Source organism: Nuphar pumila, chromosome 1 (assembly GCF_984573655.1).
Source record: "Nuphar pumila chromosome 1, dmNupPumi1.hap1.1, whole genome shotgun sequence".
Classification (NCBI taxonomy): Eukaryota; Viridiplantae; Streptophyta; class Magnoliopsida; order Nymphaeales; family Nymphaeaceae; genus Nuphar; species Nuphar pumila.
In genome coordinates, this window is record NC_143249.1 from 30,028,526 (window position 1) to 30,056,462 (window position 27,937).

The window sequence follows — 27,937 nt, forward strand, 5'->3', positions numbered from 1 at the left end:
AAGAAAGGGAAGGTGGTGGTTACAAATGGAGCCTTAAGTTGAAAAAAGAAAAAAAAAATCCTTAGCAGGCATCTAGTCTCTCTCTCCTCTTCGGACAAAGTACTTGACTCTACCTGGTATAGCCATAAACTCTTCCGGGCATAACCCTTTTAATTATCTATGGTGCCTCATATTATTACTTGAATAAAATGTGAGTTGTATATATATATATATATATATATATATATATATATATATATATATATATATATATATATATATATATATATATATATATATATATATACATGCGCTGGTGCTGCCCACTTTTCTCGTTCTGTCCCGTTAGGCTCCTTCAAAAATCATAGTTTTTTGCATTTTTTCTCACATCTAACACCATAGATGTGACCTATAGGTTTTGTTAAGTGAGAACTGGTTTTTGGATCGCCGGAATCTAACCTGTATACAGGGTTTTTGGGTGATCCAAAATCAATGGCCACGAAGGCATCACATTTTCTCGACTCATATTAATATTAACTTTCTTTGGTTAAAAAACAAGATCCAATATCGAGCATGCTAAACATATCTAATGGTTTAGATCTATCATAAAACACTTCAAACTATGAGAGTTAACTGGGCAGAAGTAGAAAAGAACGCTTAATATGTCCAGTTCTCATCTCTCTCTCTCTCTATCTATATATATATATATATATATATATATATATATATGCGTGGTCCTTATTGGAGGGATTTCTTTCTCACTTCGGGTGAAACAAACACCCCCACACAAAAAAGTTGTGTGGGCCCACCCACTTAAACAGACTGAGGCATGAAATGCCGCCAAAGTCGCCACACCTTCCCTGGGAAATGAAATTGGTCACTTTCAAGGCAAAATGCCTGTATGCTCTAACCCATGTGTAAAAACGAGCCCTTAGAGGGTGTTTGTTTCATGCCCTTTATTACAAATATAAAACAAAACAAATTTTTTTAAAGTAAAAAAAATGTCAGTTGATAAATATGTAGCGGAACCAACATAATAAATGTAAAAAAGCAGATCAAAATAGGTTCATACCTCTCCCATAGGAAAGCACTTTCCCTCCAGAGTGACCATTTGAAAGGAAAGAGGCTTCCTAGGAGTGTAACAAACGCCCCCTTAAAGCACGTATGCAAACACATGAGAACTGTAGTTAGATTTTTTTCCTTAAGAGTGCCTTGTGTGCTGCTGAAAGTTCAGCATTTCTACGGGAGCACAACCTTTCTCAGGGGAGAGGAAATGGGGTGTTGATTCAGTAGTTTCCACACAAGAAGGCTCTGTATGGAATTCATGGGTGATTTTTCCAGCGAAAAAACCACCTAAGGAGAAGGACACACAATTTTCATGGAACTTTTCTCAATGATCAAAATTTGAGTCTATCTCATGAGATAATGAACCACACATTTGGCTTTTCATGTGATATGAATCTTTAAAATTTCTAAGGAAAAATTTATCACTTAGAAACATGGCCTTCACTCATTTGAAATTGGAAAAACATATGAGAAAGTTCTACCTTTGTAAGAAAAAAAAGAAACTTTTTCCACCCTACCTTATGCACGATACTAAAAACATCCCTGTCTTGATTTTCAAGATCATCCTTGCATCTGGAAACGTTAAGATAAATTCGCTGTACGTTTTTTTTTTTTTTGGGGGGGGGGGGGGGGTTGATTTTACCATGGTTGCCCAAAAAGATGATTTTGTAAACTAGGATAAATGAAGCATAGTTTTGGATTTGCCTTATGAAGGACTATTATGAAAACAACAATTTCTTTTTTTTTAAGGAAAGCAACAATCTTCTTTCTATACATGGTATGTATTACATAAAAAAAATGGCCTGATTTTCAAAACTATACTTGAAAAAATATCCCCCCAAAAAAAATATCTTTTTTTTTTAAGAAAAAGTAAAATTCATTGAAGTAGTAAAACATAAAGTATACGGTCATGGTTGGCCCTGACCAAGTTGGCTTCCATTACATTGAAACGGTGTTGGAAAGATAGACCCCTGATTGCCGTAGTGGAATGGTGGCCTAGACTGTTAGAATGTCAGTCTAGGTTCAAATCCCATAGGTGTCACCCCCTGCATAAGCCTTGGTGACTCCCCGAGGTCGAGGGGTAAGCCCTCACAGTTTTACACTGACATGGACAGAGACCGTAATATGGCAGGCTGAGCCAGCCCAGATAGGTCTCTGCGTCTGGGGTGATTTCTTCAAGTAAAAAAAAAGATAGACCCCTGGTTGGCACCCTTAAGGAATGAGGTGCAAATACCCATTTTTGTTGTACACAGTTTTACCTCGATTCACTGGTAGGAGTGCTCCTAACCCCAGCTTGACTATCGAAAAAAGAAGGAAAGTATACAATCATGGTGATAAGGTATCATCATGTCCAAAATTTATCAACATAATCTGTTTATGGTGCAAGGGTGAGCCTTGGTAGATGGAGCATGGGTCGAGATACCATAAAATATCACATATGGACCAATAACTAGGACGGATGGGAGAAACCACCTTCGGCATCATAAATCTAGTCATGCTGGTTAAGTCTGTCAGACTTGTGGTCTCTATAAATCCATGGCACACTCCTCAAAAGTTGCCAAGCTTCAGCTGAATAAGAGCTTATCCCTTACCCTCATTAAGGGGCTAATGGCCATGAGAATAGAACCCTATTCACTCATCTAGTGGCCACGGTTCCTTCCAAAGGGATGTTAATAGATCGAGGGGAATCAGAGCCCCGCCCCGTTTGAATAGGAGATGAAGGATATGAAATAGAGAATAGTGTGGAGGATCGGAGGAGCATACACATTGTGTATAACATATATTTGAAGGGATATGGCCACATACCTGTCCCTGCCATTGCATTGATGTGAGAGACACGATCTCCTGCTCCTGTTGATGAGTATAGGCCTTCAAGCAGTGGGTGAGTAGTGACCGATCTCTGTAAGCCTTCAAAATTTTCACTTGCTACACCATTGCCCATATCATATGGTATATATATAGGTATCCAAGGGATAACTCTGAAGGGTCACCATGCATCATACCAAAAAGTATGATGCATGGAAAGAGATACATACAAAGGGACACTTTATTTTCCAACATTATTTCACTTGACTCGAGTATGTGAAAGTTCATGTGGATAGGTCTTAAGCCCACTTTATCAGTCCAAATTTGTTGTTATGCTAAACTCTTAAACTTTATGAGCAAACTTGATGCATAACCAATAAAAGAACGAAAGAGAAAATCATATCTTTATTACCATAATGTGATCACATAAAAGTCAGTGTACATAATTACAGTGTTTCAAACAAGCTCATTCTCTTAACATGTTCGACATATAATCTTGGGGCCAAACCCTTAGTAAGAGGATCAACTATCATTTTCTTAGTCCTTATGTTTTCAATATACACCAAAAGATTCTATGTCCTCTCCTTTACAACAAAATACTTCAACTCCATATGCTTGCAAGACATAGTACTTTTATTATTATTGAAGAAGGATACAACGACTTCATTATCACAGAATACTTTCAGTGGTCGCCCAATGGATTCAACCATCTGAAGTCCTAAGATGAAGTTCCGCAACAAAATGACCTGTGAAGTTGTCTCAAATAGAGCTATGAACTCAGCCTCCATGGTGTGGGCAGTAGTAGTGGACTGCTTCCCACTCCTCCAAGAAATCGCACCACCGGCTAGCAGAAATATGTATCATGTGGTAGACTTTCTACTATCAGGACAACCTTCCAGATTTGCATCTGAATAGCCAATAACCTCAAGGTGGTCCACCTTTCTATAGGTTAACATATAGTCTTTTGTCCCTTGCAGATAGCGCATGACTTTCTTAGCAGCCTTCCAGTGAGCTAGACCAGGATTCGACTGAAATTTGCCAAGAACCCCGACTGTAAATGATATGTCAGAGTGAGTGCATGTCTGAACGTACTACAAGCTACCAATCACTGATGCATATGGTATCATGGTCATCTACACTTTTTCTTCTCCAGTCTGTAGACAGTTCTTAAGGCTCAATTTATCCCCTTTTAATATGGGTGTCGTAGTAGGAGCACAATGCTTCATCTCATATCTCTTAAGAACTTTATTAATATAAGCTTTCTAAGAGATACCTAGTACACCTTTAGACCTGTCTCGACGGATCTCAATGTCGAGAACATAGGCAGCCTCTCCCAGGTCTTTCATTTCAAAATGGAAGGATAAAAATTGTTTGGTTTCTGTCAGCATATCATTATCGTTGGTTACAAGTAATATGTCATCCACATAAAGCACCAGAATTATGAACTTACTCCTACTTGTTTTGAGGTATACACATCGATCAATGATGTTTTCTGTGAATTCAAAGGTTAAAATGACTTCGGTGAACTTCATATACCATTGACGGGAGGCATGTTTAAGTCCATATATTGACTTTTTTAACTTGCAAACCAAACGGTTTGACTTATCTTTATAGAGACCTAGAGGTTGTTTCATGTATACCTCTTCACTTAATTCACCATTTAGGAAAGTTATTTTTACATCCATTTTGTGTAGCTCTAAATCAAAATGAGTTACTAGAGCAAAAATAATTCTCATTGACTCCTTAGTTGAGATAGGAAAAAATGTCTTGTTGTAGTCAATGCCCTCCATTTGAGTGAAACCTTTAGCAACCAACCTTGCCTTATACTTTTTGATATTGTCTTTAAAGTCTCTTTTGGTCTTAAAGACCCACTTACACCCTACGAGCTTGACTCCTCTAGGCAATTCGACAAGATCCCATACTTAGTTTTTGGGCATATAGTCTAGCTATTCTTTCATGGCCTCTATTCAAGATGAAGATTGATCACACTCAACAACTTCCTTAAAAGAAGATGGAACCTCAATATCTATGAAATCATTGAGCTCCTTTAGATACACCACATAATCTGGATGAATAGCTGATCTTTTAATTCTTGTGGATCTCCTGACAGGTGAACTAACTTGATCAACCTGTGGATGCTCTTCAGCATAATCCATAAATGGTTCTTCTTGAGTTGGTGCATCACTAATAGAATCAATTTATGTTTCATCATTTGAATGAATAATGAAAGAAAGTTTTAAATTTTCAGGTGGAGTAACTTTATCCTGAATTTCCTCAAAAGAGAGGTTTTGCAATGCATTTATACCAACTGAACCATCTTCTAAAAATCTAGCTTTATCTGTTTCTACTATTTGTGGTATATGAGATAAACAATAAAACCTGAAACCTTTTGACCTTTCTAGATAACCAATGAAGAAACCACTGATTATTTTGGGGTCAAAAGCCATGATGTGAGGATTATATAATTTTGCTTCTGCAGGAAAACCCCATATGTGCATGTAACTTAGACATGGTTTCCTATATGTTCACAACTTATAAAGTGTTGTTGACACGGCTTTGGTAGGAACCTTGCTTAAGACATGTATGGTTGTTCGCAGAGCTTCACCCCACAGGGTGATGAGAAAGGTTGACTAGTTCAACAATGCACATACCATTTCTTTAAGCGTACGATTTCTTCTTTCAGTTACACCATTCTGGTATGCACTTTCCGGCATGATGTACTAACGGACTATTCCTTCTTCCCTAAGAAATCACGCTAATGGTCCTTTCCGTTGTCTCATCTCAGTGAAACGACTATAGTACTCGCCACCTCAATCTGATCCTACTATTTTTATTGTGTCACCTTTTTGTTTATCTACTTCTTTCTTAAAGTCTTTGAAAATATTATAGACTTCAGATTTTTTAAATAACAAGTAGAGATATATGTACCAGGAGTAATCATCAATAAATGTGACGAAGTACCTTTCTCCTGTATGGTAAAGAGAGAAGGGTCCACATACATCCGTATAAACAATTTCCAACTTATGGTTGCTCCTTTTGGCACCTTTCTTGTATGTGTTGGTTTGTTTGGCCTTTATGCAATCCAAACACGGTTACTAACTCTGAAATCAATGGATTTAAAATTCCTTCTTTCACAAGTCGTTGGATCCTATCTTTAAAGATATGACCCAGACGACGATGCCAGAGCATATAGGATTGCTCATCTAATAAGCCACGTTTATTGCCAATCAACACATTTTTTGAAGAAAGGGTTTCACAAATTTGGACATTAGTTTTCAGACGGTATAATCCATCACTTACATTTGCGGAACCAACGAGAACTAAATTCTTATAGATAGTCATTTTTTAATTTTCAAATTTAAAACAATATCCAATGAAATGCAATTTTGATACAGAAATGAGGTTCTTGCAGTATGTTGGTACATAAAATGTATCAAATAAGTCCAAAATAAACCCATTTCTCAAAATCACTCTGCAAGTTTCAACAGTCTTAACATGTGAGCGCATCTTGTTTCCTTAGAAGATGCTCTTTTCATGATCTGTTGAATCCCTTTTGTTCAGGAAGACTTGCAAAGTGTTGGCAATATGGACAGTGACACCCAAATCAATCCACCAGCTATTAGTTGAAATGTTGATCAAATTATATTCATGAGTAATGAATGACAAATTACATTTCTTTGCCAGCCATTTATTGTGCCTCATACAGTCTGCCTTTAAATGTCTCTTCTTCTTTCAAAAGAGGCACTTGATAGAAAATTTTTCATGGGACTTGGTGCCTGACTAGTTGAACACAGATGCATCTGAGTTCCTTTTTGCCTTTTCCTTAATGACATTCTTCTTTGGTTCATGCCTTTTGTGACCTTTATGAGAAGATACGTGAGCGCTATGTATCTTCTTCCCTTTCAATCTCTCTTCTTTCTCAACACACTTGGACATCAAGTCATTGAATGTCTATTCATTATTATGAGTGTTGTAAGAGATCTTGAAAGGTTCATATTCACTAGGTAGAGAAGTCATTATTAAGTGGACCAGGAAGAAATCAGATATGCTGACCTTCATATCATTCAATTGAGTTGTTGTATTTCTCATTTCTAGAATGTGTTGTCGGATGTTCCCCCCACTGGTATATTTCATAGATATTAACCTTGCCATCAAGGTGCTAGCCCTTGCTTTATGCGAACTGACAAATTGCGCCTCTATAGCTTCCAAAATTTTTTTTACTGTTCTACATGTGGGTATGAAACTCCTTATATTCTTAGCCACACGAGACTGCAGGAGCAGTAAGCTAAATATAATTGAGTGTTCTCACTTATCAAAATCAATTTTCTTTTCAGTTGTGCTATTGTCAGTTAACGGTGCAGGCTCAGGCTTGCGCAGGGCTAAATCTAGATCCATATAACCTAATATGAATTGTACAGTTTCCTTCCAATCACTAAAATTTGATCCATCTAAAAAAAGAATATGACTTGAACCACCAGGAACCACAAAATTAGACACTGTAAGGACAAAAAAGACATTTTTAAATATTCATGCACATTCGAGATTTGAAAAGGTAAATGCAATAACATGACCTCTTTATCATTTACACTTTTCTAAGCAAGTGTTAGGGGTCATTATGGTCCCACTTTGGTGAGTACTCATAACATGCAAATGCATTTCACATCCCACTATTTGATAAAACTGAACAGACATGTAGCGAGAGAAAAGTCGATATGGCACCTTTGGGTGCTACATGTTTCATGTGTTGGGATACATTCTTTTCATTTTATCCTGCTAAACTTTAAACATGACATCACTGTTGTTTGGGCAATCCATCATTTTATTAAGCGTAACACAATTCTAATATTGACTCATTCCATTATTGATATAAAATAACTTAATTAATCATACATTTGACCACTTTGGTGATTACAAATGCATCTTAATCAAGATTCAAATACCATTTTTTATGTCAATATTGTTCATATGATGTACAAAAATACATATTTCTAAGACATAAATGAAACATCATGCATCATAACATAATATGTGTGAAACAAACTAAGTGTTATAAATGAAATGTGCTTAAAACTCCTTAATTGATTCTAAAACTGAATGAATCAATCACAATGATACTAAAAAAACAGTCCAAAAAAGCCCCAAAAATATTGAACCGACACCAAAACCATTCAAACTGGTCATTTTACATATAAAGAGTATTCAAAAACATGATAAACCCGTAAACATGGCCTCTAAACCGATTAGAAAAGTAGTGAACCAGTCCAGAAAATCCCTGAATCGGTCTGGAAAGGCTTTGAATCGGTCTAAAATACAATGAATAAGACCAGAATGGACAAAAACAGTCTCAGAAAACACTGAACCAACCCTTAAACGCCTCAAACCAGTTCTATACAGCCCCAAATCGGTCCCAAAATAATCAATCTAAAACAGATAGAACTGGTCCTAGAAACGGTCAAAACCTGATTAACCGGTTCTGGACAGATTCATTTTGGAACCAATTTGTTCCCTATTGTCCGAAATGGGAACTGGATTGGGTCGGGTTCAATGATAAACATTATCCGAGATCTGAAACAGTAAATGGATTTTGATATTGGGGTCCCATGATCTAAATACCTGATAAATCTGAGTAACGGATCCGAATCCGAAAAATTTGAGGACCGAGATCCAAAAATCAAATAGATTCGGGTTTTGGATTTGGATCTCAAAGTACTTCGTCGACCCAAGATCCATAAACTTAATGGATCCGGGTCAGTGACAATGGCAGACCCGAATCCAGAAAACTTAATGGATCTGGTTGTGGGTGCGGGTCTTGAAACTTGAAGTAGACCTAGATCCAAAAACAAAAATGGATCTGGATTACAGGTCCAGACCCGAACCCCGCCACGGGCCGGGTCAGGATCCTCCCGGATTGGGTCTACTATCTCCAGACCTGATCCAGAATGTAAAATAAAACCCGTTAGGGTTTTTATTTTTCATCTTCCCGAAATTTCTGAGAGAGAGAGGGGGGAACGGTGGACGACGAGTAGACCACCGACGATCGATGTCTCTGGTAGGGGCAGAAACAGCACTGTTTCCCGACGTTACTCCTCGACCCTAAAAGGGGAAACTGCGGGCAAACCGAAAGCGGCAGGCATCGGGCGGACCACAGATGACCGACGTCTCCAGCAAGGGAGTGCATAACAACGCCAGGAAAAAGGTTTTCCCGACATCACTTTTCGACCCAGACCTACCGGTGTCTCTGGCGGGTTCGATCGACCCACAGAGAGCAGACAACCTTCGACCGATAGTCAATGGTCCTGACGATCCACCTACATAACCTGACACTGGCAAACCAAGAGAAGAGGGGATTTGACAACCCTCGGAAGTTACATGTCGCTGGATGGCAAAAAGCACTTCTCCCCCCGGCGTCAACCCGTGATGACCCTGGATTCGGCGGACCCGGTAGTAAAGTCTTTCACCTTTCTTGTTTTTTTTTTTACAAATGCAATATCCCGGCGACTACTGGCAGCATATGCCGTCGGTCGGGATAGGGAAAAGGAAAAAGACCAGTACCGAGTCATCGATTCGAGTCTCGAACCAAAATGGTTTGATTCCCGAGATGATCAATCCGACCCGATTCTGTAGAATCGGGTCTCTGTACGGGTCAAGTCCAACTGGATTCGATTTAGATCCAAAAGAATTCGAGTCAGAACCGGTTCCTGAAATGGACCCCGATAAAAAATAATACACGTCGGTTCCGATTTTTCCTCTTTCTGTTTTAACAGAAATACAGAGAGGGAGAAAACATGATCAATGGGCAAAAAATGTATGGGAGAGCCAACACTCTGATACCACAATGTGGAGGATCGGAGGAGCATATACATTGTGTATAAAACATATTTGAAGAAACATGACCACATACTTGTCCCTGCCATTGCGTTGATGTGAGAGACGAACGATCTTCTCAGCCGAACTGCTCCCGTTGATGAATACAAGCCTTCAAGCAGTGGGTGAGTAGAGATCAATCTCTGTAAGCCTTCAAATTTCTTACTTGCTACACCACTACCCATCATGTGGTATGTATATAGGTATCCAAGGGATAACTCTGAAGGGTCACCATGTATTATACCAAAATGTATGATGCATGAGAAGAGACACATACAAAAGGACACTTATTTTCCAACAAATAAACCAAGGATAGAGGTTAAAATCAAAACCGGTGCGGGAATGAAGGTTGGGATGCACTTACTATTGACCTTGCCCCACCTCAAATCCCCGTTAAAGAAATTACTATTATACTTTTATATATATATTCCTAACCTTAACATAAAACCCTTTCTCAAATGTCTTGTCTTCTTTCTCTAATGAGCCATAAGGTCTTGTTTCTCTCCTCTACTTCCTCTTACTAAGGAAAGCGGCAACGAATGAAGAAACTGGGACAATATAAAACCAAGAATGAACAAAAAATGTAGGTTAAAATCAAAACCAGTGCAAAAATAGACGGGGAGATGAAGAGCAAAATTTTGAGATGGGAAGGAGGTGGACATTGTCCCCCACCTCCGCCCCGGTCCACTGCCATCCCTACCCTTTCACACATCCACACTGCACCAAACTCGATAGGCTTATGGACCAACAATTAGCCCATGTCCATATCCACATCATTTGGCATAGGTGGATGCGGATCGATCAACCCCAACCCACCCATATTCAATCCCTACTTTATTCTCTCTCTCTCTCTCTCTCTCTCTCTCTCTCTCTCAACAGAAGAAGGGATGGAGGCAGAGCAAGCCCCTCCTCCTACAACGCCGTCTTCCTCTGCTCCAGTTTCTTCTTCTGTCCTTCCTACCTCATCACCCCCTCCAAATCCTGCTCCCACCCCAACTCCATCCTTCACTACCACCATCCCCACCACCACCGCCATTGCCACCACCACCACATCGATCACCCCTACCACTGTTACCACCGCTACCCCAACCACCACCACCACCAATGACACCAACATCCCATCATCGACCAGTACCACCATCACCACCACCACCAATGCCTCCAACATCCCAACTGTCACCAGTACCACCACCGCCACCATCACCACCCCCAATCCCACCTCCCCATACTCTATTTTCGATCGCCCATCACCAACAACTACACTTCCTCTAAGACCCGCTTTTCCAATCAATAGGAACCGCCCCCAAACGCCGTATCCCCACTTTGCCCAACACCTTCCTTCTCCTTCCCCGCCTTCTCTGTCCTTCCCTTCTTCTTCATCACCATCTCCTTCTTCTTCGTCATCCTCGTCTTCGTCTACATCATTATCATCATCTGCTTCTTCTTCTTCGTTGCCGTCCTCTTCTCCTTCCCCCCTCCAGAGAGGGGGCGTTGCCATTGGCGTCCCTGCTTACCACGCCAGACCTCAACAACCAACCTCTTTGTTGCCTTCGCCGACGTTCGCTTCACCGTCTTTTGGTCACCAACTAGGAGGGTTGGGCAGAATTCCTGATCAGACGCCAAGCTCAAGCTCTCAGGTTTGAGAATTGAGGAATTTTTACTTGTCTTTTGGCGATTTTCTTTGAGTAGTTTGCTTGCTTAGGTTCGAATTATGATTGAAAATGATGGGTTTCTTCCGTTTCTAACATGAATCTTATTTGGTTGATAGCTTTACATGAGTTTCTGAATGTGCCAAGTTCTTTGGCATATACATGACTGACGAAGCGGTTGAGTGTCTTTTAGATCATATCGTGTATGGATAGTTCTGCGTAGAGATGTATTCTGGATAAATAAACCGTAGGTCCGTTATTTTTGTCACCATAATTTGAACGAGATTTTTGTTTTTAGAGGATGCACGCATTTATCCACAAAAGTGGGATAGACGATGCAGTATCAGGTCTTATCCCGTTTCAAATAATCATAGGAAATGAGTGTTGCTAAGAGTCTAGTTTATTCAAGTGTTATGTTTTCATGCGTATTGTACCTGTTTTCTTTTTTCCTGGAAATTTAGGTTTTTTGTTTTGTTTTCTATAGTAGACTAGAAAACTGCCAATCCTTAAGGACGGGATGGAAACGAAAAGATATGTAGCCATTTGTATCCACAAGCTGTTTTAACTGCAAATATGAAACATATTGGTAAATTTCAGTATAAACTTGCAGTTTGCAATGTAAGTTAGCAATAAAAAAAATGCCTGTTTTCTTTCCACTTGAATGAAGAGAAGTGAATACATATACTACAATGCTTTCATAAAATCAAACATATTACACAGATTTCATCAAATCAAATACATTACACTGATAAATACATGGTTACTGTCATGTATTAACTGCAGCTCCCTTGAACACTGTTACATTCTTGTACGGGTCATAGAGAGTAATGAAAACTGTCATGAGACTTGCTTTTGTAGAATCTCTAGCTACTACAGCATCACAAAATCTAGCTTCCCAATGCTCAAAAGCATTTAATAAAACACTGAATATTTGCAGTAAGCAGCAACTGAGAACTGGTTATGCATCTGCTGAAAACCAGAAGTGAAGATCAAGTTTGATTCTTTCTCCTATAAAAACAGAGTGAAGAAGGTCAAGGTGTGTCTTGCTGCTTTTGTCCACTTTACTACTATTTCAGCTTGAGCAGTCATTAGTCATCCACAGAAGAGAAAGTCTTCTTCCATGTTGAGATGAGCAGTTATTAAAATAAAAATGAAACACTAAATCATGGTTACGGAACTGAAGGGATCATCTAATAGATCTCATAATGCATGATTCAACTTTTACAGCCAAAACACAAGTTGTTATCTGTCAAATATAGGACTTGGAACCTCAAAAAGAAACACATTCAAAATACAAACGAGATTTCACAAAAGACAAAAAAAGTCCAATTACTATATCAATTAACCATCAAAGAGAGAGACAAACTAGTTTTATGCATTGAAAGACTTGCAACTCTGTTACAACTCTATAATCTCCTTGATTGGAACACGTCACACCAGTCCATTAGGTAAGTCAGGTAAGTCACCATCCCCACAAGGTTCATCTCCAAACTATGCATACACCACTCCAACAAAGTCATTTAGTGCCTTCATACCTTCTATGGTGGTGTTTTTGAGAGATCATGAGAGTAATCACAAAAAAGAAAAAGAAAAAAAGTTTATCTCACTCATAGAAAAACACTTACTTGAAGCCTATCAACATCAAGGTTTGCTTCAACAAAACCCACACTTTCATTGGTATACCAGACTACCAAAGATCATTAACCACAGCATACACAAATACACACATATTAGCATAATTCAACATCTATCACTGTAAGAAGATACATAAAACCCCTACACCAGAAAGAGAAAAAAGAAAATCCCAGTTGGCAGTTGGCAATACACTAAGCTTATAGTTCATGCAAAAAAAAAACCCCATCCATCATCAGTGTCATCTAGATAGTTGAATTTATCACATAAATCATGAAAAAATCAGATCATTGGAAAAAGAGAGATTAGAATATCTTCCTCAGAATGGGACCCAAATAGTAGATCCTTTGAAGCTATCATCCTCAATGTAATTAAAATCCTTCATAAATCCCTAAAAAGCTCACAACCTAATAAAATAAAAGAAAATAAACTCATATAGAAATCCCTAACCCTAATTCTCTACACAAATGAGGCAAATCAACCAATCAAATTTGATTGTTCTCATTGAGTCACCAACCGAGTAGGCAAGGTAAGGAGAACCCGTGAGTAAAATAAATAAATAATAAAATCCACCAAAACAAAAAAAAATAAGAGATAGATTTCATCACGACTCTTACAAAGTTACCATATTGTTGATGGGTAATCCTGATCTTACCTAGGGACATCATTGATATTGCATGTTTTTCGTTGGAATCGACAAGCTCCTCCACATTCTTATCAGTTAAATTCCTTGAAGATGAAGAACTGCTTCAAACATTGTTCACAGAAGGCCCCTCACGGATGGACTTCCTGAACCACTATCATCCATCTTCCTAAAGCAAAAAAAAAAACCCTAATTAACCATACATCCCAAAATAATTCACAACAAATAGAAAAAAGTAAACCCAATAAAAAAAGTTGAGCACACAAAAAAAAACACGTCTCTGTGAAGCGATGATAAAAAGAGAAAAAAACAACAACTCTAGACCCACCAAAAGAAATTGAGGATCTAATCAGCAAATTCTATTTATGACAGAACACATGTTGTACGAAGCAGGAAATAGATTTTAAGGCACACAAAAAATAAAAACAACTAAACATGGAGCAACAGCAACCTAGTTATGAAGCAAACAACACAAAAGGAGTAAAGAAAATGCTTGCTATGATTAAAAAAGATTGCAAACCAAGGACAATGAAGAGTACTATATCAAAAGAAAAAAAGGAATCACAAAAAAATGAAAATAATAGCAAAAACAAAGAACCCAAACCAACCATCCTCTTCCTGAATATAGCAAGTTGTTCCTGCTCATAGGTTCTTCAAGGCTGGGGAGGAAAAGATAATGAAACAAAATGACAGAAAAAGAGTGAAAAAATAGCTAAAAAATCTCTATTCTACCTTCCTCCTTCGTGGACACAGCAAGTTGCTCTTGCTCATAAGTGTTCCATGACTGAAAAACTAAAGGGGTGAAAAAGGAAAGAAAGAAAATGACAGTTAATAGAGCACAAGAAATAGAAGAAATCCATTTGTTGATTGTGATGTGGGCCCATACGAAAGAGAGAAAGAGAGATACGGATGCGAAACCACCTTCCTGGTTGGAAGGTGTAGACTGGTGCTTGAGGCACCTGTCCACCCTACACCCTACAAACCAAGACCATGTAGCAGATATATTCAAGTGAAGTTCAAAAGGTTGAGCCAACTTTGACTCAAACCCAAGATTGTCACCACCTATGTACCAAAAACCACTGCAACAATCACATATCACACCTAATACAACTTTCGTACAAATAAATATCAAAACTCCATCCATGTACAACAGAACCTGAACCCTTACGGTTTCACTCCTTTATTTTCTTGGACTTGAGGACAAGATCAAGCATCAAACATCATAATAAACAAAGAGATACAAATAAATCATGGTTTTCCGGATGGAAAGATCACAATACAATGAAATACGGCAAAGATTGCTGCCATCTTTGCTTGAAAATGAGAGTTTTTCACTGATTTTGAGGATTGGCCCCAAAAAAAATCCAAACCACAATAAATATCAAAGAAACCAACATAAATCAAAGGAAAAAGGGAAAAAAAGATATTTCCTTGATGACAAGAGTGATTGGAGAGAGCATTACCTTGAAGGCTGCAGCGTGCAAATTCCAAACCTTTCCACAAAACAACTCATTGAAGCAAATAAAATAAAATAAAAAAACACATAATCACTTCTCCAACCATCTTCAGCAGAGTCGATTTGTTCGCCAATCACCTCCTTCCACAGCTTCTTGCATCACGGAGGCCTACTCTTCGATCAGGAAGGGGCTGATGGCCCTTCTCCGATATTTCATAGGGAACAACGAGAGAGAGAGAGAAGGAGAGACGATGCTGGTGGTGGTTGTGTTGCTGGCGGTGGGGAAGGGGCTGATGACCCATTTGTGGCAACGAGAGAGAGAGAGAGAGAGAGAGAGAGAGAGAGAGAGAGAGAGAGAGAGAGAGAGAGAGAGAGAGAGAGAGAGAGAGAGAGAGAGAGCAGCTCAATAAAAGACATTTTACGTAAGTGCCCAAAAACTTAAAAAAAATTACGAAAACGCAAGGTTCGTGATGGGGGTAGTTCTTCATAAAACTAAAAGGCTAATACAAATTAAAAAATTACATGCAATTCAACTGGAATAGCTTTGTCATTTTGAAATTGTTAAAACTCTGAAGCATTTTGATCCCCTGATGCTCCTCTTTATTCCCTTATAACTCGTATAGAAAAGACCAAGAGCTTTTCAAGATATCTGAATTTGTTGACCTTGTTTGTGTAATTTTAGTAATCTGTGATTGTGATCCCTTTGAACATTTTAGTATGTAGGTGGTTGATGTTCCTTTTTTTTTGGACTGATGATGATTGGACACATTGGTTTTAGATGTGTTGCATTTAAGTGAATATTTTGGTAATTGCTAAAACTGATTTATTTTGTAATTTTCTCATGCAGGCTAGACCGAGCATGCAAGGGATTCAAACAATTGGGATGATGGGTGCACTTTCAGGTTCGCAAATTCATCCTGGAGGTGTTACTGGGCATCTTCCACCACGACCTGGTCAGCCACAATTGAGACCACAGCCTCCTACTAATAACCAACCCTTAGCACCTCAGGTTAATTTTTTCCATTTTTTTTATGAGAATGTATTTGCTTTTCCTAATTGATGTATGATTTATTAAGCCAAGTGATCTACATGTTTCTGATTTTTGTCACTTCTATTAAACAAACATCAAACTGAAATGATTGCTTAGCAACAAACAGTTTGGGAAGGCATGCCATAGCATCCTTGTGATGTATGCAAGGTTTTAGTGAGTGGTGCACCTTAGTATGGTCCACTTCATCACCATCTTTAATTTATTTTTCAGACTGATCACTTCACTATCTTTTCTGTTTAACAGCATAATGTTCGCTAACAGTCTTTTTTTAGTTTAGCCTGTTGTTTCATTAGATTTTACTTTTAAAATTATTTGTATCCTAACAGGCCAAGCTCTTAAGTGAAGACCTTAATAGTAGTGTTTACTGAGTGCTAATTCTGTATCACAAACTTGTTGATTGTTGTTAGAACCATTCGTCATGAACCTTGTCTTTTGTGGGTGGTTGATGGCTCAATGGTTTACTTCTTTATATTGTGCTATCTGAATTTTGCAGAAACAGCAAGGTCCTGGCTTGTCAAGAGTCTCCTCATTCGGTTCAGGGAATTCTCAATCACCCACCATGCCACAAAGTCCGCAATCACATCCACAGCCATGGTTGTCATCTCAAGGAAAACCAACACCTGCATCTGTTTTGTCTTCTCCTTCTTACAGACCACAGTTTCGATCACCTATCTTGCCACAAAGACCAACAAATGCTCAGCAACAACAGAATCCCATGCCGGTGACACCCCAACAACAACAAAGTCTATCTTCACAGCAGTCACAACCGCAACAACAACAACCACAACCACAGCAACAACAACAATCACATCAACCTCAACAAAACACATCACAAATGCAACATGCACCAGAGTACTATCCTCAACTGTATCACCCATCTAGGATGCAGCATCCTGTGTCGCAGCAGCAGCAAGGCCTACGATCTCAAGGATCAACTCAGAAAATCTCTCCATCCACGATTCAATCAGCTCATCATCGACCTCTTGCACCAACCTTAGCATCTGAAGCTGCCGAAACAAGCAATAAAATACTTTCCAAGAGAAGCATCCATGAGTTAGTCACCCAGGTGTGCTATGCTACTGTTGCTTTTGTTCATTATGGTTGAGATTACTGCTGCTCCAAGTCCAACCTTATAAACTTGTTTTGTCTAGAATTGTCACGATGTGGCACAGAATCCGAGACACAGGAAATACTAAAGAAAAACAATAATTTCATCGGACATAGATGAAATCCAAATGCATTATTATAATGCATTTGGCTAGATTAAATCATACATAGCTATGAGGAAAAACAAAACATAAAAAATAAATATTTTATTAATGATAAATATTCACACAAATATACAAGGTAACCTCACTACAACACACACACACACACACACACACACACATATATATATATATATACATACATACAGCCTCTCTCAATAAACACTATGAGGAATAAACCTCATTTATGTACAAACAGCCATATACTAGCTGCTAGGATATTCTAACACCTAGTTTGACTAGCCTAAGGGCTAGTTTGACCCAACAACTAGTCCAACGGCTAGTTAGGCCAGCTACAAAAAAACAATAAAATAAAAATACAAAAATGAAACACACAAAATAAGTGTATGAAAAGAACCCTATTCTAGCCTACAAGTTTACAATTAAGTATACTTATCCTAACTAAATAGGTATACCTTGTGTATACCTAGAATACAAAACAAAAAGAACACAATAAATATAATACACGATACCTATAAGTATACACAAGTATGTTAGATTTTGATCCCTGCTGAATACCTGCAAGAAAACGTGAGAAGAGGAGGAAGAAGACAAGTTGAAACAAGGAGCAGCAATTCACGTTAATTTTTTCATGTTTATTGCTGCTGTCTATTCACTTGATTTTATGTTATAGGTTAGGGTTTGGTAATTTAACAAAATACCCTTAATAATATTACAACTTACAATCTTACATGACGTGTTTTATAGAATGGATCGGGTCTGCTCAGACCCCATCAAAAATCTGTATATACTATATACTAACTTTTTTACAGCCTCCCTTAAGCTGTACATGTAGTTTGGATCATGGACAACTTGCTCTTTAAAAACCAGAATCTTGCCTTTGTAAGTACCTTTGTGAGCAGTGTTGTTAAAAGCGCGCCTCACTTTGAGGCGAGGCCCTCTGCGCCTCAAGGCACCAGACTAAGGCATGAAGAAGAAGAAGAATTTATTTATTTGTAGACATTTTTTATAGTTTTTTTAATCAGTTTTTTATAGTTTTTTATAATCAGTTTTTTATAGTTTTTTTAAATCAGTTTTTTAATCCTGTTATGCAATCAGTTTCTCAGTTACTTTTAGTATTTATTTGAGATTTTCTATTTCTTTTTGGTTGTTGCTTCATCAATAAAGCATTTATTTATTTATTTATATTTTTAGATATATTTTTATAGTTTTTTTTAAGTTTTCAAATATTTTTTGAGGCTTACGCGTTACGCCTCGCCTCAGTTATTGGTGGAGCGCCCCGCTACGCCTCAACGCTTTTCACAACATTGTTTGTGAGAATGTCTGCCACTTGATTATTAGAATCAACATACTTTGCCTCAATATTTTTGTCCTCAATTTTCTCCTGAATAAAATGTTGATCTAATTGAATGTGCATAGTTCTGCCATGATGAATGAGATTCAACCAGATTTTGATACTACTCTGATTGTCGCAATATATAACGGAGCATCCAACTTTCTGATTTAAAATAGTGAGACTATGACAAATCCAAGTAATTTCCGCAACAAGAGATGCCATAGAACAATATTCTGCCTCCACACTTGATCTGGCTACAGTGCGTTGCTTGCTATTCCAAAATATTAGATTACTTCTCAAGAAGATGCAATATCCTGACACAAACCTCTTCATATCCAGATCTCTTGCCCAATCCACATCCGTGAAGCCAAAAACAATTAGAGGATCACATTTGTCTGGGTGATATTGCAAACCATCATTAAGTGTGCCTTTAATATATCTCATAATACGCTTCACAACCTTCATATGTCCTCTCGGATCATGCATAAATTGTGATACTTGGCTGACTGTGTAGGCTATATCTCGATGAGTGAAACTCAAATATTGTATCCCTCCCACTATGCTTCTATAGAACGTCACATCTTGAATAGGCTCCCCCTCATCAATTCTCAACTTTTCATTAACAGATTGGTTTACAATCCTTCATTCCAGTCTTGTTAAGCAAATCTATGGCATATTTTTGCTGTGATAGGAACATTCGGTCTGTAGTCCGATCAATCTCTACTCTTAGAAAGTACTTCAGGTCCCCCAAATCCTTCATTTGAAAGCTTCTTTGTAAGTATTTTTTTAACTCTGCTACATGCTGATCAGAACTTCTATGCTTTTCAATGCAAGTAAAGAGAGAATAGTTTACTTGACTTCTTTGGAATCCATAACTTTGAATTTCATCTGAAAATCTTTGGAACCAAGCTCTTGAGGCTTGTTTCAATCCATAAAGTGATCGTTGTATGAGGTGTACTTTTCTCGTTAGATCTGTAAATTTTTCTCTCGGTTCCTGTATTGAGAAAGAGAAGAGAAATAGAGAGGGAGAGAAAAGGGAGAGAGCGACTTCGGCTGTCAGGATTTCTATATGAAATCGTGACCTAAACTTAGGTATTTAAGTTACATTAAGGTATGGGTCCGGGTCTGGTGTATCCAGACCCGATAAATGAAAAACAAAAAAATACATTACATGTTACATAGATTGGGTACATGGATCGGATCCTATGCACCTTTTTCATCCCCCCTCAAGTTGATCATGGTTTTGGACCATGAACAACTTGCTTTTAAGCATCCAAAAGCGATCCTTGGTTAGCCCTTTTGTAAATATGTCTGCAACCTGTCTTTCAGTACTGACAAACTCAGGTTTAATCTCTTTTTCTTCAACCTTCTGTCTCACAAAGTGTTGGTCGATCTCAATGTGTTTGGCACGACTGTGATGTACTGGATTGAAAGACATACTGATAGCACTTTGATTGTCGCAGAACAAGGCAGTGTGGGAGATCTTTTCTCCTACTTCAGTTAGAAGATGCCTGATCCATGTGACTTCGGCAGTGGCAGCAACCATGGATCTATATTCAGCCTCAGTGCTTGATCTAGCGATAGCTTTTTGTTTTCTACTGCTCTAAGAGACTAAATTTCTTCCAATGAAGGCACAATATCCTGATGTAGATCTTCTTTCGTCGGGATCTCCTGCCCAGTCTGCATCACAATATACAGCAATTTCGTGCTCGTTTTGGCCATGGGACTGTGGTAAATATATCAATCCATCCCCAATAGTCCCTTTCAGATATCTAAGGATCCTCTTGACCGCTTTCATATGTCCAGTACGTGGCGCATGCATAAATTGAGACACTTGATTGACTGAATAAACAATATCAGGTCTAGTGAATGTGAGGTATTGTAACATTCCTATTATGCTGCGATACCTGGTGGGGTCATCACACAGATCTCCATCATGAGCGCTAAGTTTTTGATGAAGTACACTCGGAGTTCCTAGAGGTTTGCAGTCTTTCATGCCTGTCTTGCTGAGAACATCTACGGTGTACTTGTGTTGAGTGAGTATCAATCCATGAGCCTGGTTGTCAACTTCTACACCAAGGAAATAGCGTAGAACTCCAAGGTCTTTCATTTTGAACCTTTGACCTAATAAGTCTTTTATTTCTTGAATGTGGTCCGCAGAGTTTCCTGTGATGATAATATCATCGACATAAATTAATAATAGAGTGGTCACAGACTGGCTTTTAAAAATAAATAATGAGTGGTCCAGCATGGAACGTGAAAATCCATGTTTCTGAATTTCAGATGAGAAGCTATCAAACCAAGAGCGAGAGGCTTGCTTCAGGCCGTAGATGGCTCTTTTTAACCTGCATACATGGGTTTTATAATTTTGTTCTTGATATCCAGGGGGTTGTTCCATGTATACCTCCTCCTTCAAATCCCCATGTAAGAATGCATTTTTTACATCAAGCTGGCTCAACTTCCATCCATGTTCAACAGCCAGGGAAATGATAATTCGAATCGTTCCCATTCTTACAACCGGACTAAAGGTCTCATCATAGTCTTGCCCTGCTTCTTGAGTGAATCCTTTTGCTACAAGCCTTGCTTTATATCGTTCAATAGTTCCATCTGGCTTGTACTTGATTTTGTAGACCCATTTGCATCCGACAACATTTTTGTCGGGTGGTCTGGGAACAACTTCCCATGTTCCACATTCATGCAAGGCTTGCATTTCATCATTCATGGTTTCTACCCATTTCATAGAAGTTGCTGCCTGATAATACATGATGGGCTCTTCATCCTTATTGATGGCAGTTAAAAACAATTGAAGGTCCAAGGAGAAGTTGTTATAGCTAACCCACATGTCAATAGGATGCCGTATGCGGTTTGATTTTCTGACTGCGAGGGTATGAGAAGGAGTAGGATTGGCGGCTGAGACCTGATCTAAAAGACTTGATGTTGTCGGTCTTTGTCTGGAATAGACAATGCCTTTGTATCTGCCTGGTACTTCCTCTGCATTCTGTGACCCCGACGTCCCAGTGTTCTCAAAAACCTCTTCTTCTTGTCGCACGCAATCTGAGGAACATGTTTCATTGGAGCCAACAAAAAGTTCTGAGCTTAGCCAAGGATGGTAAATTTCAGTTGGCATACTCGTTGTGTTAGCTCCGTGATCAAAATTTTGTTCATCAAAGACAACATTTCTTGAGGTTCTGATACGTTTGTTGTTGGGATCATAACACCTATACCCTTTGTAATCATCTGCATATCCTACAAATATGCACTTTTGGGCTTTGTCTTGAAACTTGTTTCTCAGGGACTGATCGATATGCACATAACAAACACATCCAAAAACACGCAGATCATAATAACTGGGATAAGTTCCAAAAAGACAGTGATAAGGAGACTTATTTTCCAGAATAACCATAGGCAGTCTGTTTATCACATGCACAGCAGAATGGAAGGCTTCTGTCCATAAGTTGATGGGAAGATTGCTGTCATGAAGCATACTCATGGCACTTTCAACGATATGCCTGTGTTTTCATTCATCAATTCCATTTTGTTGAGGGGTGTGAGGACAGGACACCCTTCTTCCTATTCCATTACTTTGAAGAAAAGAGATAAAATCACGGGATGAGAATTCCCCACCTCCATCACATTGGAAAAATTGAATGGACTCAGAAAATTGATTTTTGACAAGTGAAAGAAAATTTTAAAACAAAGAGAAGACTTCCGACTTATTTTTTATGAAATATATCCAAGTGTATCGAGTATAGCTATCAACAAAGATTAGATAGTATTTGCTCCAAGATCCAGAAACAACTGGGGCTGGTCCTCATACATCAGAACAGATGATCTCAAAAGGTTTTGAAGCTCTCTTATTAATGGAATGAAAAGGCAATACATGACTCTTGCAGGAAAGACAACTGGAACATTTGTGACTGTTCTCATCCCTATTCAGACTTTCTTTTGGAATGAGATTATTAGATACAAGTTTCTTAATGAAATGACCCCCACAATGTCCTAATCGACTATGCCATAAGAATGACTTATTACATTCAGAAATACTAAAAACATTAGCAGAAGAAGATGAACACGACTCTAATGAAGGCTCTGAATTCAGGTGGACAGGGCGGACAACATGACAAGGAGCTTCTTCAAAGACATACATATTGCCTCGTCTCTTTCCTTCAGCGAATGTTTCCCTCGTGCGAAGGTCCTTGACCTGCACAGAGAAGGGAGTGAATTCAACTGAAGCATTATTATCATCAATAAGTTTGGAGACAGAGACAATATTTTTCTTAATGTCAGGAGCATGAAGAACGTCAGAAAGAGTAAGAGTGGAATGTGACATGGGAATGACAGTTTTTCCAACATGAGAAACAGGATGGTGGGACCCATCTCCAGTGACAATCTTACTTTTTCCAAAATAAGGAATGGGATTAGAAATCTTACCTGCATCACCTGTTACATGAGTCGCTGCCCCTGAGTCGACAAACCAGGTGCCTTCATCGCTCTGCTTCAATTTCAACTCTGACAAGGCAGATATCAACAAATCTTTAATCTCTCCACTGCTTGAGAACTTCCTCTTGTTTTCTGTCTGTGGACCCTTTCCTTTATTCTCTGGATTATGCCAACAATTTGCCTTGATATGTCCCTTTTTATTACAAAGGAAGCAGGTAGGAATGGATCTTGGCCCCTGCGCATGAGCTAACATATTTAGAGTGGGAAGTAAACCACGCCCTCCGTGTCCACTTCGCCCTTGTCCTCCTCGTCCGCGTCCTCTACCATAAGACATCCCTGTGGCAAAAACTTCTTGAGAATTTGTGTGAACGTGACATTCCTCAGAGAACCCTTTCAGAGTCATCTCATACTGAATTAATTTTGCTCGCAACTCATCAAAGGTAGGTAGAGCAGGGAGACATAATAAGGAAGTGACGATCATGTTGTAGTCGGATCCCAATCCACTCAGAGTCTGTTGTACCATATCGCTGTCATTCACCGCGCATCCTATAACTGCAAGTTGATCCTATAACTGCAAGTTGATCTGTGATAGTCTTCATCTTGTTCAGATATTCCATGATGGTCATGAAATCTTTTCTCAACATCTGGAATTCCCTCTTGAGAAAAACCATTCTCGCTTGCGAAACTTGTGAATATGTTTGAACCAATTTTTCCCAAAGTTGCAGAGCAGTACAATTGTCGGGGATGGCAACAAGGACCTCTTGGGACAAGGTGGAAGTGATGTAAGCAACCACTGATTGATCTTTCCTTTCCCAGTTGAGGTACTCAACATTCTTGACATACACAATTGAACTTACTCCTTTGTCGTCTTTTTCTTCTCTCGTAACAAATTCGAGTGGGACGGGAGTGGTTCCATCAAGGTGACCTAAGAGACCTTGACTCCTTATAAAAGGAATAATTTGCCTCTTCCAAATCAAGAAGTTTGAGGTAGTTAACTTTTCAGAAACGAGTTGAGTGAGAAAACTTGAGGAAAGGTTGGATGAAGAGGAATGAAGATCCATGAAAAGGGTTTTAACAAGAAAGAGAACCGCCTTTTGAGTTTTTGAGTATTGACAGATTGCTCAGTCTGCAGTCAGAGTGGTTTGCTGATGGCCTTTTTTTTTTTCCGGCTGTAGTAACTCAAGGATAGACCGATCAGAAACTGTCAGAAGAAAGCACTGAGTTTTCAATGTGAATCCCACTTGTAACAGTCAAAACAAGAATGATACGAAAAAAAAAATTAAGGCAAAGGAATGAAACAGATTTTCTGTCCCACAGCAGGCTGAACAACAAAAATTTTGTTGGATCCTGCGTGAACAGATTAGGGATTCACGTGAGATGTGAATCCACTAAATGAAGTAATCGCAGAAATGAAGTACACGTGAAATTAGGGATTCACGTGTGATTCACTGCGTGAAAAAATTGGGAAAACAAAAAAGGGGAAAACGAGAGGTTGATATTGAAATCGTGATAAAAAAAACAAGATTCACGTGAGATGTGAAACGATTAGGGATTCACTGCGTGAAAAAATGAGAAAACAGAAAGGATAAAAAAAAAACCAAGATTCACGTGAGATGTGAACTGATTAGGGATTCACGTGAATCCTGTGTGGCGTGAACTAATTAGGGATTCACGTGGGATGTGAATCCACTAAAGGAAGAGATCGTGGAAATGAAATCCACGTGATATTAGGGATTCACAGCGAGGAAAAGGTGGGAAAACAGAAAGAGAAAGGAGAAGTGGAGATTGGAATCGTGGTAAAAGAAAAAACTGAAGGAGATGAAGAAAAGAGTAGGCGAAACCTCAAACCTTGATTTTCGGCACCTTCGGAATCCACTTCCACCCTTAGTTGGATCTTGGCTCTGATACCATGTAAATTTTTCTCTCGGTTCCTGTATTGAGAAAGAGAAGAGAAATAGAGAGGGAGAGAAAAGGGAGAGAGCGACTTCGGTTGTCACGATTTCTATATGAAATCGTGACCTAAACTTAGGTATTTAAGTTACATTAAGGTATGGGTCCGGGTCTGGTGTATCCAGACCCGATAAATGAAAAACAAAAAAATACATTACATGTTACATAGATTGGGTACATGGATCGGATCCTATGCACCTTTTTCAAGATCACCTTATGCAAATCCCGGAGGTTGCTCCATATAAACCTTTTCTTTAAGTTCACCATGAAGGAAAGCATTCTTTACATCCATTTGATGCATTCTCCAGTTATACATCACAACAAGGCAAAACACCAATCGTATGGTTCTCATTTTGTTCACGGGGCTAAAAGTTTCATCATATTCCAGACCGTATTCTTGTGTGTATCCTTTTACCACAAGTCGAGCTTTGTTTCTTTCTATACTTCCATCGGCTTTCTGCTTCACCTTATACATCCATTTGTTGCCAACCACGTTCTTGCCAATGGGTCTATCAACTATCCTCCATGTTTGGCATACATGGAGTGCACACATTTCTTCATTCATTGCCTCGATCCGATGATAATCTTTTGCTGCTTCTGAGTAGTGTTTAGGTTCTTTGATCTCCATCATTGTGTTAAAATATACCTGATAATCAACACTAAAATCATCATAACTCACCCACCTGTCAATGGGATGACGCTCGCATGCAAATTTGTGCATTTCAGCCTGTGGAATTTGTTGGCCCGTGTTTAGCATTGAGATCAGATGAAGTTGTTGAAAGAGAGTTTGCCGTTGCAATATTATGTTCATCATTGAAGGGAGCATGCTGGGATGCAGAATCAGCTGCACTTTCTTTTGGCAGATCTGTCCATGAAGTATCCTGCTGTATAAAGAGTTCAACCAATCTTGCAGATTATAATTATATATGGAAGATAGAGGAGGTTTATCTGTATCAGAGCCTTTTCCTGTAAAACCAAAAGTATTTTCATAAAAAACGACATGCTTGGATATAGTTATGCATTGTTTTGCAAGGTTCCAACAGCGGTCCCCCCTGTATTCATTATCATACCCTACATATCGATGCATTTGGGAGAAATTTATTATGCTGAGAATCATCTACACAAATATAGCAAACACAACCCCATACTTTCAAATCTTGGAAACAAGGATCTTGCTGAAAAAGAACTGAATATGGTGTCATGTTCAAAATTTTCACTGGCAGCCTATTTATGATGTGGACAGCTGTATGAAAAGCTTCAGTCCATGGCTCACGTGAATAATGGTCGTAGCACTCTCAACTATATGCTGATGCTTCTTTTCAGTTATACCATTCTGTTCAGGTGTATGAGGACATGATTTTTGATGTATTATGCCATGACTTTGTAAATATTCTTTAAAGGCATTGGAACTATATTCACCACCACCATCACTGTGAAGACGGATGATATTTCGCTTAAACTGTTTTTTCACAAAGGCATGAAAATGACAAAACAAGCCAAACACTTCAGATTTTTGTTTCATGAAAAAGATCCACGTATGTCGACTATAACCATCTATGAATATCACATAATACTTAGTTGATGAATACGAGGAAACAAGAGCTGGACTCCAAACATTAGAGTAAACGATTTCGAAAGGAAAATAAACCCTTTTATTGAAAACTTGAAAAGAGAGTTGATGACTTTTACACACTTGATAACTAGGACAAAGACTATTTGTCACCAACTCTTTATTACAAAAAGAACCAGACCCTAGACCAACACTAACTAAAGATTGTAAAAAAGGTTGCCCATAATGGGCGAGACAACGATGCCAAAGATCAACTGGTGGTGTCCAAGCAGACTGAGACTCAGAAAGGGGCAATAAAAACTTTCGAGCTTCTTTTATCACATATAGGCTCCCGTCTCTTTCCCCTTCAACGTACGCTTCCTTTGAATCCAGTCTCTTCACATAAACATGAGTAAAAATAATAGAAGAATTATTTTGTTGACAAAGTTGAGAAACTGACACAAAATTATGTTTGAGCCCCGAGACAAGAAATGTGTTAGATAGGACTATAGGTTTTGGGCTGCTAGAGAGATAGGCTTTTCTTACATAAGTGATGGAATGAATAGTTCGGTCACCTGTACTAATTTTACCATGGCCAGTATATACCTTGGGTTCAGATATCTTATGCTCATCACCTGTAACATGATTGCTGGCTCCTGAATCTAAGATCCATGCTTTATCTCGAGATCCTTTTTCCGTTTGGTCCACTTGCATTCCCTGAAATGCTTCAGCTAAGGCTTCATGACTTTGTTGCTTTTCATTGCCTTCTGAATTTGAGCATAATTAATGTTATATTCGACCTTTTTTGCTCCGGCTACCACTCCATAACTAGGCAAATCCCAACAGTTAGCTGCACTATGCCCTCTTTTCTTGCATAGCTAAGTAAGACTCCCATGATTCTGATTTGAATGCTGCTGAAAATTTCGCTGCTGTTGTTGCGGTAAGGAAAGTAATCCTCTTCTTCCTTGTCCATAGTTCGTGCCACGTCTCCATGATATGAAATTATTGTCGCCATCGACCTCTATTCAACATGTTTGTTTTGTTGATCATCACCTCCCTTTTTAACATGTGAAGCCTCATGTTGCAACAATATGGTTCGCAATTTCTCATAAGGAAGACACTCCTATCACTCCAGAGATATGACAAGCATGGAATACTCCGGTCCAAGTACAACAAGTATTTGCTGTACCTTATTCTTGTCAGAAACGGGCTGTCCAATCAAGGCCAACTCATCGGTAATGGTCTTCACCTTGTTCATGTATTCCATGATAGATGATGAATTCTGATT

The 27,937-nt window shown here is 38.7% G+C and overlaps 1 protein-coding gene across 1 annotated transcript in view; it reads left to right on the top strand.

Moving 5' to 3' along the window:
- The first annotated feature begins 10,565 nt into the window (after positions 1 to 10,565).
- Positions 10,566 to 27,937, top strand: part of LOC149848555 (transcription initiation factor TFIID subunit 12-like) — a 56,578-nt gene continuing 39,206 nt past the window's right edge. Inside the window, exons 1-3 of the mRNA XM_090011828.1 lie at positions 10,566 to 11,351; positions 15,942 to 16,103; positions 16,639 to 17,211. Of these exons, the coding sequence (XP_089867954.1) occupies positions 10,602 to 11,351; positions 15,942 to 16,103; positions 16,639 to 17,211 (1,485 nt within the window). The 5' untranslated portion in view covers positions 10,566 to 10,601. The remainder of the gene's footprint in view (positions 11,352 to 15,941; positions 16,104 to 16,638; positions 17,212 to 27,937) is intronic.